A 14,674-nucleotide genomic window follows, 5' to 3' on the forward strand; every position below is an offset into this window, starting at 1 on the left:
CTGCAGAGGGATCTGAGCATGAGGAGATGGTGAGGGTGAGGCTGCTGAACAAAGAGGAGGAATGAGCAGAGCTCGAGCCTTTGCTGGGCTTGGCTTCTTTCCTTAAAGGCTGTGGAGGGAAGAGGGGCAGAACAGCTGGAAATCACAACTGGGAATTGAGAGGTTGGTGGGATTCTTGTACCTTGTGTTTGTGCCTGTGGATGCCTCTGGAATGTGAAAAGGGATCCCGTGCCCTTAGACATGGCTACAGCAAAGCCCAGACCCTTTCCCCTGCTGTCTGTCATCCTGGGAAGCAGCAGTGCTCCTCTCCAGCAGCATCTGCTCCACCTCAGGACTGGACTTTATAAACAGAGAGTGCTGCAAGTGTCAGCCTTTGATGAAATCCGCCCTTCTGAATGCCCTTTCTCCAGCCAGTCATTCCGGGGAAAGGAGGACAAGCAGGAGAGCTGTCAGGGCCTGCCAGCCCTTGTCAGCACTCCCAGCTGCAGATGTGGGAGATGGGCTCCTCACAAACACATCCCGGAGAAGTCATGGCAGGGAACAGCTGCGTGTGACGTGGGCTCTGAACGCTCCCGCTCCGCGCTCGCAGCCCCTTCTTCCCAAACTTGTATCCCTGCCCTGTTCCCTTCTCACAGGGCTGGATCCTGAGATTGCAAACATGTGTTCCCTGCTCTGGGGAAGGGAGGCTGGCCCTCTGCTCGGGTTAGGAGCTGCTCATGGGTGCTGGGATGTGGCAGGAATTGCGTGTGGAGCCGCACGGAAATCACGAGAGCTCGCAGGGAACGAGGCTGTTCCCCAGCTGCTGCACCACAGCCCTCTGCTCCACAGTCCTTTTATTTATTTTATTAATCCATGCAGATAAACATGAAGGAGGCAGCTCCAGGATGTGATTTCCCTGGTGATGAAAGGGCCGAGCTGCAGGATTTTGGAACGTGCAGCTTCCATAGTTCCTTATGGGAAGGTGGCAGAAGCAGGAAGGTGTTTCCCATTAGGGCACTGAGCAGGACTCCTGTCCTTTGCTGTGGGATGGCCTCCCCAGGAGCAGAGGATGGGACCATCCATGCCCACATTCTGGCCAGCCCAGAGCCCTTCCAAGCCTCCCTAGCCTTGTTCTGCTCCTCCTGCCCCAGCAAGGCAGCTCAGTCCTTCCTCAGAGGCAGAGGAGATCTCACATCTTGTTTCAGAAAAGGGTGTTCAGAGTCCTCCTGTTCCCCCTGCAATGGAATGGGCTGGGCAGTGGGGCAGGGTGGGAGCAAGCCAGCAGCTTGTCTTTTAGTTATTCCTTTCTTTTTTACTTTTTGATTTATTTTTTTTTTTCTAATGACTTGCAGTTAGATCATAGCTGGAATTAGAAAAGGAAAATCTCCACTGAGTTTTCCTGATGGCAGCAGGCAGGTTGTTTCCTACCCTGCTCTCCCTAATTCCCTGCCAGTGGTTCAGGAGCAGAACGCAGCCCTTAATTTATTTTTTAATCTCATTTGCAGTGAAAACTACTGATTCACGGAACAAGTTATTTTTGTCATCGTTTTTCAGCATGACCTCATGAATCATTTCATCTGGCATGAGCCTGGGGGTGGAGAGGCACCAGTTAGCACCAGTTATGTCCCCAGTGTGCTCTGCAGAGCTGTGGCACCACGCTGGGAGCACACTGGGGCAGGCAGGGGCGTGGCAGGATTGATGCTCACCTGCAGGAGGGAGCGTGGAGGAGGAGCTGAGAGCTTGGGAGGCTGCAGGATGTTAATATGGAGAAGCTGAAGGAGGTTAATATGGAACAAATGCCTCCCTTTCTGCTGGGTGCTGTTAGAAACAGCTCTGCAGGCTGTTTGTGGCCGTGAGGGACCTCTCAGAACTTCCCACCAGGATCTCTGCTGGATTTCAGCCAGTTTCCAAATGGGGCAGGGACATTTCAGCTCCTAAAAGGAGCCTGGCAGTGTCCTGGGTGTGTGGGGTTCAGCTGCCTGCAGTGCTCCAGCCTCTGCTGCCTTTCCATGGGGCTGAGGAGCTCATCACCCCCAGGAGCTGCATCCAGGAGAACTCCCAGACCCGGAGCTGAGCTTTAATCCTGCACTGGACAATTGGCTGGTGGTGAATCCCACAGGTCTGCACAGGAAAAGCACACGTTTTCTGAGGGATTCAGCTTTCCCAGACAGTTCTGTGTGACCAGATCATTCCTCATGACTCAAAACAGCCTTGGCAGATCTGGGAGGGTTGTTTGGTGACAGAGTGCTGTGCTCAGCGTGGGGTGAGGCTCAAATCAGCCTGGTCACAGAATCATGGAATGGTTTGGGTTGGGAGGGATCTTAAAACTCATCCAGTTCCACCCCTTGCCATGGGCAGGGTCACCTTGCACTGTCCCAGGTTGTTCCAAGCCCTGTCCAGCCTGGCCTTGGACACTTCCAGGGATCCAGGGACAGCCACAGCTGCTCTGGGCACCCTGTGCCAGGGCCTGCCCACCTGAGGTTCTGGTGGTAGAGTGGATACTGAAACACTTTAGTAATTAAAAGCCTCCATGAAATGCAGCCCATGACACCCCAATGGAGCTGCTGTAATTATTTTTAGAGAGAACCATAGATGGCAGCTGTCCCAGCTCTTTCTAATACTCATGATTTCCTGAAATCCCTCCTCCCCCTTCTTTTTTTTTTTTTTTCTTTTTTAATTTTTTTTTTCCAGGAGCCTTGACGTCTGGATTGGATTCAACGATTTTGCAAGCTCTGGAGCACAGCAGAGAGGGGAAGGATTTAATCTGGAGAGCTGTCAGAACTGGCTGCCAGGAGAACCCCATCCCTCCAACGCTGACCACTGTGTGAGGATGGGCCCCACAGGGCAGTGCAACACGGACCTGTGCATGGCCAAGCACAGCTATGTCTGCGAGTACAAGCCACAAGGTGGGCTCTGCTTGCCCTGCTGGCACCCAGGGGTGGGCAGGTGTCCCCTCACTGGCACTGGTGTGGAAAAAAAAAGGGAATCACCACAAAATGAGACTTGTAACAATATTCCCAAACCCCAACTTTCAAAAACCCAAGTTCAGCCCAAAAGGAAGAGTTTGGCTAACTCCAGTCTCTGCCATGAGCAGAAGGGACACAGAGGAGCAAAGTTCTGAGGCAAAGCACAGGAAATAGGTTTTCCCTCTTATTTGAGCAATCTCTGCTGCTGCCAGGATCTGCTGCCTTGGTGGCTTGGTGTCCTTCATTGTGTATTTTGGGAGATGTTGGGGTGGCTCAAAAGTTGATGAGGTGAGGTGTGATGTGCTGTTTGTGGTTATTCAGCTTTCCAAATCTTCCACATCAGTGTAGGAAGTAAGAAAGAGAGGCAGAATGGACATGAGACAAAGGGAGAAGATTTGTATGAGAAGGAAAAGCCATGGCCAGAGAAGGCACTGGCCTGGGCAGGGGGGCAGCAGCAGCTGCCCAGTCCCCAGAGAGCCACCAGTGTTTGCCACTGGTGGAAACCAGCTGGTCATGGCCACATTTCATAGTCCAGGGGCACAGGGAGGATGAGAAGGTGCACCTGGTGCTCAGAAATTCCAAGCAAATCATTAGTTGTTGGAAGGGAGAATTACTTGCACGGTTCCTAGAACATTGCAAATGAAAATGTTGCTTGTGCTGGATGCGAAGGAAATCAAGACACCTGTAAGGAGAAGGAAGCTCCAGGATTATGGAGCTGCTGCTCTCCTGAGTGATCCAAGCCCTGCTGCATCTTCACAGCGTGGAGGGAATGGCCTCAGGTCCTGCAGAGTCTCACGGGCTTTGTTCCAATGTTTCCTTTGTCAACAGGGGTTCTCCTAAACGCCGAAAACTTCTTTGAAGGGGATGCTGAGTTCGCCCCACACGAGGCTGTGAGGAACGTGAGCCAGGCTGTGCTGGCAGATCCGTGGCAGGCTGAGGAGGTGAGGAGGGGTTTGCTCCTGCTGCTGCTGCTGCCCAGGGAGCCCTGGGGACACCTGGGCCAGGTGAGAGAGCTGTGTGTGTGTTCTGCAGGTGCTGCAGTTCCCAGAGCTGGCCTTCAGGCACCAGGGGTTCCTCACTGCCCTGGAGTTTGTGACACAGGAGCTGCACCAGCCCGTCCAAGTGAGGTTCCAGGTGTACAGACTGATGGATGGAGAAGGTGAGGCTTCTCCTCAACGCCTCTGGGGTTGCTGGAGGTGACACCATCAAGCTGGGGCTGGCCTTGTGGCCCCTCTGGTCCTCTGACCCCTAAAGGCTCAGGGGTTTGGTTCTGGTTTTTGAGGAGATCAAAGTGCAGGATCCACAGCCTTGGAGAAGTGGTTATCCTGGAGAAAATAACAGAGGGAGAAACCTGTCTCAGTGCACGAGGAGAATGAGTGTAAGGACCATGTGGAGGAGCTCATTAATCTTCTGAGCTGTAGTTTTTACTTTGTGAAGACACATGTCAAATGGGAATGTGTTCTGGTCCATCTGGCCCCACGGGTTAACAAGGAAGAACATTTTCCTGAGCCCATTTCTTCCTGATGGATGAGATAATCTAAAAAGCCTTTTATTCCTTGTACAACAGCTCAACAGTCACAGTTTTGGCAACAATTAATTCTGCAGCAGAATGTTTGTTGTAGCCGCGGGGTTGGCTGGTTACAAAAGGATCTTTTCTGACACTGACAAGCTGATACTTTGACATGGAAACATTAACTTCAGAAAAGTTGCTTAATGTGTTTTCAATGTCAAGGCCAGCTCTTGCTTTCACTTGGACTCCCTTTTGCTGCAGCACAGATGCTTTCAGAGTGCAAATTGGTACGTTCTCACTGGAAAAGAGACAACTTTGGGTTTAATGATCTTGGTGGATTTTTCCAGTAAAACAGAACGTTTATGTAGCAGCAGGATGTGCTGCAGTTGCAGCTTTTGCTAAGAGTGGAGCCATCATCAAAGTGGAAAAAATGGTGAATTTGGAGCAAAGAATTAGTGGTGTTACTCACCAGAGTGGTGATCACTGATTTCTCTTTCACTTCTCCAGACTACCAGGAGGAAAACAATGCTACAGACCCGTTCCCCAGTGCCCAGGATGATGGGAACTGGACGCTGCTGGAATGTCCTCCTGGTTTCCAGTGGTGTCCTTTGACGAATTTGTGCTCATCCCACAACAACTGCTGCAATGGGACCGAGTGTGCCAACAGCTCCTTTGGCAGCAGCCCTGCCCCTGGCTCCCTGCAGCCCAACCACAGCCAGCCCAGCTCTGAACTCCTCAAGGAGTTCCTCTTCATGGTACCAGCTGGCCCCTCTTCCCAGTATCAGGTCAGTGTTTGGGGCTGCAGCCAGTGACTGGGTGGGTGGGGCAGTTTTCTCCTGAGGGCTTTGGGTAAGTTTGGGTTGTTCCCATGTGGCAGACGGAGGCACTGGAGTCCATTGGAACGAAAGGATGTGTCACACAGTGTCACACGGGCCATGGGCTCCCTGCAGTCCCCTGTGCCTGGGGTGATGGAAGGTGTCCCTGCCCATGGCAGGGGGTGGAACAGGATGAGCTTTAAGGTCCCTTCCCACCCAAACCATTCCTTGTTTCCATGAGAAGGCTGTGCAGACTCCACGGGCTATTCCCATGGCATTAACACAGTGGAGATGGAGCATAAAGCTGATTTCTCTGTTGGCACATCTGATTCACAGAGCCCAAGGAGGGTGGAGTGGTGAAAGGTCTCTCTGTGCTGTGTTGGCATCTGCAGCTTTTCTGTTGGTCCCCACCTGGCAGGAAATCCAGCACTTTGCCCGTTTTGTTGGGTGCTGACTGCTCTTAAGGCGAGGCATTAATCCAAAACCCTCTCCTCTCTCTCTGCAGGTCACATTCAGAGAAGAAAACATCTTTGTCAGGACTGGGGACATTTTCAGCATCCAGCACAACGCAGAACCGGGCTCATTCCTCCAGTGCCACCCCAGTGCCACCTCCCTGGGCAGAGGGAACTCCTCTGAGCGGGCACTGAGCCTGTCCCAGGGATCCCCCTGGACAAACAGCACCGTGTGCTCTGTGCGGGTTCGCTACGCCGAGGAGCAGCTGGTGCCAGTGCTCAGCCCCCACAACGCAGGGCTGGAGCCCCCTGGCCACTACAGGCTCCGAGCCAGCGTGGCCAACGGGCTCTTCAGTGCCAACCTGTCCTGCAGCTTCCACGTGGCATCCCGAGTGTCCGGCCTGCGTGTCATCCACCCCGCCCCACAGGGCTCCAGGGTCTACCTGCCCACCAACCACACCTCTCTGCTGCTCAAGCTGTCCTCCGGGGTCAACGCCACGGCCAGCTGGCTGGGGGACAACCACAGCGTGCCCTTCGTGGCCACCTGCCCGGCAGCCCTGGCCCAGCTGTGTGCCAGGGAGAACAACGACACCTGGTTTGCTGTGGTGCAGCTGGGCGGCCTCGGGGAGGGTGTCAGCACCCACGTGCTGGTTGCAGAGAACTCGGTGAGCTCCCAGAACATCACGGTCACCGTGAAGGTGGAGGAGCCCATCCGAGGGCTGAGGGCCACCCCCGACCCCGAGAGCAGAGTCCTGCTGAACACACGGGTGGTGAGTGTTTGCTGCTGCTCTGAGCCCTCGGGGGTTGAGCCCTTTCCCTGTAGCTGGCAGGGTGTGGGGGCAGTGGGGCAGGGGAGCTCTGCTTGCTGCTAAGCTGCCAGGCTGTGCTGCCCTCGCTGCTGCAGGCACAGCATGTGGCACATGTGGCACCAGCACTGGTGCTCTCCAGCAGGGAGGCAGCTGAGCTGCGTGGCCCCCTGGACCCCCTGAGGTCCTGTGTCCAGGTCCCCAGGACACCAAAGGCATCAGGAAAGGCCAGTGTTGACCTTTTCTGCCTTGTCCAGGTAGTTGTTCCTTGAGGTGTTTAGATTTGCTCTGCTAAATCCTTACATCAGCTGGCTGAAGCTGTAGAGATGTTTCACCCCTCCATGTCTTAGAGTCCCTCTGGTGTTTGCAATCTGTTTTTTCCAGTCCCCCATGCCCAGAGCTACAGCCCTGGGAAGCTGCTCAGTAACTGCCCCAAATGCTCTGTACAAGCTCTGGCTGCTTCTGGCAGATCCTGTGCCTGCACCTCTTGGTCTCACCCTTCCTGCTGCCACAGGCTGCTCAGGAGGCACTGTTGGAGTGAGGAGGGACCTGCCCTGTCCAACCCCTTCAGTCTTTGGGTCAGGCACCATCCCTGGACGAGGGTCAGAGGCTCAGCTTACAGGTGTAGCTAAAACCAGGCCGTTTCTGCAAAGATTTCAGAAGGTTTTTTAGTCAGCAAGAGGAGCCTGATCACAAGAGCAGAGTGCTGGGCTGTGGGAGCAGAGAGCGTGGGGTCTGCTCCCAGCTCTGCCGGGGATTTATGAAGTCAGGGTCTGCATTTCTCCATCAGCAGCAGAGCCACAGATGATCTGTCACCTCTGTGCCATGCTCTGAGGGCACTGCAGGTGTGGGAGCCTCCCAGTCTGGCTCTGCTCCCTCTCCAGTTCAGCTGGAGATCTCCTGGGAAGTGCTGGGCTTGCTTTTCTCTTGCACCGGTGTGAAATGTTCTCGTGCCTTTCAGAGCTACATCCCTGTGATGGAGGCTGGGTCAGATGTCACTTTCCGATGGACAGTAGATGATAAGCCATCTTTCACTTTTTACAATGTTGTCTTCAACGTTATCTACCAAAGCCCAGCTGTGTACAAGCTTTCGGTAAGCCAAGGCCTTTCCCATGACACCATTTCACCCCTGGCTTTCCATCTCATCCCACAAACTCCTCAGGAAAAGCAGCAGGGAGAGAAGGCAGAGTTGGGTCGAGGTTTTCACTGTGCTCATCTGCTATTTCTCACTGAGCTGCTCTTGCAGGTGCAAATAGAATGGAATGACTCTTATTCTCCTCTTACATTGCTGTGCTGTGTTCCTCCTCTGCTTTCTCCTCTTTTCTCCAAGTTTCCCTTTCTGTTCATGGAGTGTCTGTGTTTCCCCCTCCTCCCCAGCAGGAATTAGCAGGGAGCCCCTGCTCTGGCAGGCAGGAAATCTGGATTAAGAGCCTGGCAGAGGCAGGATGCATCATAAGACTTCCACAGGCAGGACAAAGCTTCTCCCACGAGCTCCTGTGTTCTCTGTCCAGTTCTCTTTCTCCTGGTGCAGACTGGAACTCTGGGTTTTGCCATGACCCCTGAAGGATGGAGCAGAGTCTGGGCCAAAGGAGCTGTCTGTTATGGAACAGGAGTTAATCTCTGGCAGAGCAGCTTTGTGTGTCCTGCCCTGCAGAGCCTGCTCTGCTCCAAGGTGCTGGATCTGCCCTCAGGGTGACTCTTGGCCTCCTGAGCATCACCAGCCCAGCCCCGAGGCCACGCTCGCACTAATTTGCTTGGTGCAGCACTAATTTGCTGGATGCAGCATTAATTGGCTGGGTGAAGCACTGTGCTGAGGGCCTGGGCTGCTTTCCCTTGCAGAGCTGCCAAGGTGCCATTAGCCTGGGGGGCTCGGGGTTCAGTGCAGCACATCCACAGAAGCCCAGACACGAGCTGCTCTTACCTGCTGGGGCAGGAGGGTTTGTCACCTGTGGGTTTGAAGGTCCCCTCTGCAGCAGCTCAGCTCTCCTGCAGGTGAGAAGGTGAAGATGCTCTCTGTGTTCCATGCCCAGAAATTCCTGAGGATTCTGCTCTACCTCTGTCATGTCTCTTCAGTCTCTGCATCCCTTCCCCTCCTCTGCCCATCCTTGCTCTCCCTCTCTGTGCCCTCCACACCGGGATCCTGGAGCTCCTCTTGGTGTCCTTGGTTTTATGAGCCTCTCCCATCCCTGCTCTGTGCTTGAAGCCACTTTTCTGCCACTCTCCTGAGGAAATTGGGTGGCTCTTGTCCCCTTGGTGACAACAAGTGCCTGTGCTCAGCAGCTGGAGCTGCAGGGCACATCAAAGCAGGCAAAGGGGCAGCTGGTAAGTTCAGAGCCAGAGAAGCTCCTCTCTCTGTCCTCTTGCTGTAGCACCAGCCCTTCCTTGGACTGGCTGTAATGATGAACTTGTGGCCACTCTGAGGGCATCAAGGTGACCCCAACCCGTTTTTGTCCTTCCCAGCTCACCGCCTCCAACCACGTCAGCAACTTCACAGTCAACTACAACGTGACAGTGGAGATGATGAACAGGATGAGGAACCTGAGTGTGGTGGGTGCCCTGCCAGTGCTGCCCCAGAACAGCAGCGTGGAGTTCAGTGCCAGGGTTCACGTGGACTCGGCTGTGGAGGCTCTGTTCCTGTGAGTCCTTTGCTGCTGCCCAAACTTGGGATCTTTTCTGTGCATGTCTTACCCTTCCTGCACAGTTTCTCTTCCCTGGGCCAGCTCTGCTGCTGTTTAGTTCATGTGGAATCCCTGTGAGGGGGGGGGTCAGTCACACACCTGTAATTCAGGCTGAAATCCTTTTCATTTAAAGTGTTACAACATCTTACCTGTGCTCCTCTCAGCACAGCTGCTGCTTTGATGTTGGGCATTCTGCTTCCTATTATTTTTTTTTTTTTTTTTTTTTGGAGAACCCAGCCCTGACCTTAAAGACAAGCCAGGGTTCCTCTGGGATTTCAGTGATTTTCCTGTTGTGCAGTGTAACACGGTTTGCCTGTTTCTCCAGGTGGGATTTTGGAGATGGTGTCCAGGAGACATACCTATTCAAACCTCCCTACAACAAGTCTTTCCTTGTTCCTGATCCCAATGTCCATGAGGTTGTCATTGAGCACAACGTTTCACACATCTACCAAGACCCAGGTATGCTCAACAAGGTTCTTTGGGCAGGAAGGAACTCAGGCATTTTTGGTATGAGGGGTGTACAATGCACTTTCCAAAAAAAACAGGGCTTGGAAATCATTGCCAGAGTGACTGGAAGTCTCCAGCAGTTGCCATTCTCTCTAAACTCTGTTTCCCAGGGAAGTTTGGCCATGCTGTAAGAAGCAGGTCCACCACACTCAGCCCCTCTTTGGGCAGTCTCAGCAGAAGGACGAGGGGCAGGCGAGCCCTGGGCTGGTGGCAGGGGTGGGCAGGCAGCAGGAAGGGTCTGTTCTGTGGCTGAGCAGGAAGAAAATCTTTTCTCTCTACTCGTTGGACTGGCTCCTTTCTTGGAGTTTGAGCCCCATACACACAGCCTGCTGTAATTCCTGCTGGTCCTGGGCTGGAGCAGGGCAGCCCAGAGTGTGCACAGCACAGGAGCAGTGTCCCCTGCAGCCCCTGTCACCCCACCACAGCACCGAGAAGCTGCTGACAGGCATGTCCTCACCCTGCCCGTGTTCTGCTCTCTCCCAATGCAGGAGAATACGCCCTGATGGTTGTTGTGTCCAACCAGTATGAGAACCTCACCCACCTGAGCCCAGTGCACGTCCACAGTTACCTGGTAGACGTGAAGCTGGAGGCAGAGGAGGATGTTTTGGTCGTGGGTCGGCCGCTCACCTTCCGAGCCACTCCCGTGCCGTCCCCGTACGGCGTCGTGTACACCTGGGACTTTGGGGACAGCTCCTCGCTGCTCACAGAGACCCAGCCCACAGTGACCTACAGCTATCCCCACAGAGGGGTGTACAACGTCACCCTGACGGCCAACAACACCGTGAGCAGCGTGGAGACCGTGGAGAGCTACCAGGTGTTCGAGGAGATAACGGGGCTCCACGTTTCTGCAGATGAGGCTGCAGAGCAGGGAGCAGCCATCACCATCAACGCCTCTGTGCACACTGGGGACAGCATCACCTGGATATTTGACATGGGGGATGGCACAGTGCTCAGGACTCACGTGCCAGTGGTGGAACACGTGTATGTAAAGGACATCAACTGCACCGTGAACGTGACAGCTGTGAATCCTGTGAACTCCGTCTCCCAGGCGGTTCCTGTCCGGATATTTGTGCTGGAAGTGCTCAAAATAGAGCCCAGTTCTTGTATCCTGGAGCACCCAGACGTGCAGCTCACTGCCTACGTGACGGGGAATCCTGAGGAGTACATCTTTGACTGGACTTTTGGAGATGGCTCCTCCAATGTCACCGTCAGTGGGGACCCTGTGGTGATGCACAACTTCACCCGGAGCGGGACGTTCCCGCTCTCCCTGACCCTCTCCAGCAGCTTTAACAAGGCTCACTATTTCACCACTGTCTGTGTGGAGCCAGAGATCCTCAATGTCACCCTCCTCCCTTCCAAGCACTTTGTGAGGCTCGGGGAAGAGACCTCCTTCCAGGTCAGTGCCCTGCCTCCCTACCAGTACCGCTACCGCTGGGATTTTGGCAACAACGAGTCCACCAGGTCGAGTGGGACTGAAGTGACCTACACCTACAAGAACACTGGGGTCTTCCTGGTCACAGTGACCGTCTCCAACAATGTCTCTTTCAACAACGACACGGCGTTTGTGGAGGTCCAGGAGCCAGTTGGGGTAGCAAAGATTGAGTACAACGGGACAGATGTTCTGGAGCTGAACCAGATATACCTGTTCTCTGCCAGCATGAATGGCACCAAAGTGAGTTACTGCTGGGACTTTGGGGATGGCACCGTGCAGCCTGGGCAAGTGGCCACCCACTCCTACAACAGCACAGGCCACTACAGCATTACAGTGATGGGGCAGAACGACGTGAGCTCCAACGAGACCACCATCGACGTCACCGTGAAGCGGCGGCTCCTCGGCCTGACGGTCAATGCCAGCAGGACGGTGGTGCCCCTGAACGGGTCAGTGAGCTTTGTGGCCACCCTGGTGGCTGGCACTGCCATCCGCTACTCGTGGATCCTCTGCGACCGCTGCACTCCCATCCAAGGCTCCTCCACCATTTCCTACACCTTCCGCTCCGTGGGCACCTTCAACGTCATCGTGACGGCCGAGAACAAGATCAGCTCGCTGCAGGACAGCATCTATGTCTACGTCCTGGAGCAGATCGAGGGCCTGCAGGTGGCCAGCACTGACCTGGTGGAGGACATGTATTTCCCAACTAACAAAACACTCCATTTGCAGGCCGTGGTGAGAGAGGGCACAAACATCTCCTACAGCTGGGTGGTCCAACGGGATGGGAATGCTGTGCAGACCTTCACTGGGAAAACCTTTCCCTTGAGCATCCTGGAGGCTGGGAACTACACTGTCTACCTGAAGGCCACCAACATGCTGGGCTGTGCCACTGCTAACAGGACGCTGGAGTTCATTGAAAGCCTTGGTGTCCTAAAGCCCTATGCCTTCCCCAACCCAGCTGCTGTTAATGCCTCTGTGAACATAAGTGCCACCATAACCAGTGGCACTGGTGTCACGTACGTGTGGTACCTGGAGGACGGCTCCTCTCCTGTCACCTCTGAACCCTTTATTATACACTCCTTCCAAAGCCCTGGAATGATTGAGCTCGTGGTTGGAGCAGAAAACAAGCTGAATTCAACCAATGCCACTGTTTCTGTCTGTGTGGAGGAGGTCATCGAGGGGCTGAGCATAGGGACAGCAGAGCTGGACTGTAGGTACGTGTCCTCAGGCTCCACGGTGGTCTTTGAGGGGGAGCTACAGAAGGGGACTGAAGTGACCTGGCTGTGGCAGGTGCCAAATGGCACACTGAGTGGCCAGTCCGTGGCAGTCACATTCCCCACGGCAGGGCTGTTCACCGTCCATCTGAACGCTTCCAACCACATCAGCTGGGCTCTGGCCAGCAGGAACATCTCGGTGCTGGACAGGATCCAAGGTCTGGAAGTTGTCGCCAGCAAGAAGGTGGTGGAGCCGGGGGAACAGGTGACCTTTGAGATCAGGATGCTGTCAGGTACCTCTGTGAGTTACCTGGTGAGCATTAGTGGGGACTACTCCGTGGTGCTCAACAGCTCCAGGTACAGCCACGAGTTCACCAAGAGCGGCGATTACCTGGTGACCGTGACCGTGCAGAACCAGATCAGCATCGCCCACGCCCAGGTGCTCATCTCTGTCCTGGAGCCCATCCAGGACGTCAGGCTCCTGAACTGCTGCGAGGAGGGCATTGCCACGGGCACGGAGAAGAGCTTCAGTGCCCGCGTGGGCAGCGGCTCCCGCGTGTCCTTCTCCTGGCAGTTCTGCCTGTGGAAGGAGCGAGGCCGGTCCGTGGTCGCTGCCTCAGGAGAGAGCGTTTCCTACTCTCCAGAAGCTGCAGGGCTGCTGGAGATCCACCTCACTGCCTTCAATGACTTGGGAAGTGTCAACATCACCAGAACCATGCAGGTGCAGGACCCCATAATCCAGGTGTCCCTCAGTGCCACCAATGCCTTTGTCAACAGGACGGCGCTGTTCGAAGCCGTGGTGGTGCCCAGCAGCAGGAGCGTGGAGTTCTTGTGGAGCTTCGGGGATGGCTCTTCCACTCAAACCACCAGGGTTGCAGTGGCCAACTATTCTTACCTGAGCCCTGGGGATTATCTGGTGGAGGTGAACACCACCAATCTCATCAGCTTCTTCATAGCCCAGCTCACTGTCACCGTCAAAGTCCTGGAGTGCGAGGAGCCCGAGGTGGAGTTGGCCCTGCCACCCCAGGTGGTCATGAAGAGATCCCAGAGGAACTACCTGGAGGCACAGATCGACCTCCGAGGGTGCATCAAGTACCAGACAGAGCACCTGTGGGAGATCTACCGAGCTCCCAGCTGCATGAACTTGGACGACTCCAGCAGGATCCGGCTGCCGAACGTCGACGTCAACAGGCCCCAGCTGGTTATCCCAAGGCTCGGCCTGGAAGTTGGGAACTATTGTTTCATGTTTATTGTCTCCTTTGGAGACACCCCACTGTCCAAGAGCATCTTTGCCAATGTGACTGTGATCCCGAGCAGGCTGGTCCCGATCATCGATGGGGGGTCCTACCGTGTCTGGTCCAACACTCAGGACTTAATCTTGGATGGGGAGAAATCCTACGACCCCAATTTGGATGATGGGGAGCAGACCCCGTTGTTGTACGAGTGGTCCTGCACATCTTCCTCCAAGGTAAGAGCAGCCCTGCACAGCCAGGGGGACTTTTTGGGAGCTCCAGCTCCACCACGAACGAGTCCAGGGTGAAACGGTGTTGAGGGAAAGCTTTTGTGAGCATCTTTAACAGAGCTGCTCTGAAAGGAGGGTTGCAAAGGTTCAGTTCCAGCTCAGGGTGATGATACAGAAGGTGGTGTGAGGTGTGGTGCAGTGCAGTGTCCCTGGGCAAGGCAGGAGGGCTGGCTCTGGAAGGGGGCATGGGCATTGCTGCTTCCCTGGTTCCTGGTGTCACTGCTGCTGCTTCCATGCACTGAGGGTGTTTTGGAGCTGCTGATGCAGCCTGGGAGCTCAGGGCTCTGGTCCCTGTCCCATTAGCAGTTAAATGTCGCTAAAGCCATCAGGGGACCAAGTTAGACTTTGGAGAGGTCAAGTGACCACAGCTTTGGTCACTGTCCTCACGTGCTGGAGTGATCTGAGCCTGCACTGATGGAAGGGCAGAGGAGAACTGAAATCCTGATGGGAATCCACCTCAGCAGCACTTTTGGTTGAATGTGGAATTCTTTTGCTTGTACAGTGTCATGTTTTTTAGCTTTGTCTCAAATGTGAAGTGTGTGGGGATTGGACCTTTTGGTTTAATGTGAGCTTTTTTTTGTGTTGCTTAGCAATGTTTATAAGGTATTTAATGAAGAATTAATTGCTGTAAACTACAAATTCGAAACGCAGATGAAATACAGGACTATTCCAACTACTGTTTACTAACCTGAAGAGTAGAATAATGTGTTTTATTGTCCACACACGCCCTGTTTCTCCCACCCCAGTGGTGGCACTGCACAGCAAGGTCTGTGACAGTGACTCTGTGTGGACCTGA

The 14,674-nt window shown here is 54.5% G+C and overlaps 1 protein-coding gene across 1 annotated transcript in view; it reads left to right on the forward strand.

Moving 5' to 3' along the window:
* PKD1 (polycystin 1, transient receptor potential channel interacting) overlaps window positions 1–14,674 on the forward strand; it is a 77,625-nt gene that overhangs the window by 35,730 nt on the left and 27,221 nt on the right. The window contains exons 7-15 of the mRNA XM_014886359.2: window positions 2,671–2,885; window positions 3,774–3,886; window positions 3,978–4,104; window positions 4,963–5,240; window positions 5,776–6,492; window positions 7,490–7,621; window positions 8,989–9,164; window positions 9,532–9,665; window positions 10,202–13,824. Coding sequence (XP_014741845.2) covers window positions 2,671–2,885; window positions 3,774–3,886; window positions 3,978–4,104; window positions 4,963–5,240; window positions 5,776–6,492; window positions 7,490–7,621; window positions 8,989–9,164; window positions 9,532–9,665; window positions 10,202–13,824 — 5,515 coding nt within the window. The remainder of the gene's footprint in view (window positions 1–2,670; window positions 2,886–3,773; window positions 3,887–3,977; window positions 4,105–4,962; window positions 5,241–5,775; window positions 6,493–7,489; window positions 7,622–8,988; window positions 9,165–9,531; window positions 9,666–10,201; window positions 13,825–14,674) is intronic.

The sequence above is a fragment of the Sturnus vulgaris genome, chromosome 16 (genome assembly GCF_052056855.1).
Source record: "Sturnus vulgaris isolate bStuVul1 chromosome 16, bStuVul1.hap1, whole genome shotgun sequence".
Taxonomy (NCBI): domain Eukaryota; kingdom Metazoa; phylum Chordata; class Aves; order Passeriformes; family Sturnidae; genus Sturnus; species Sturnus vulgaris.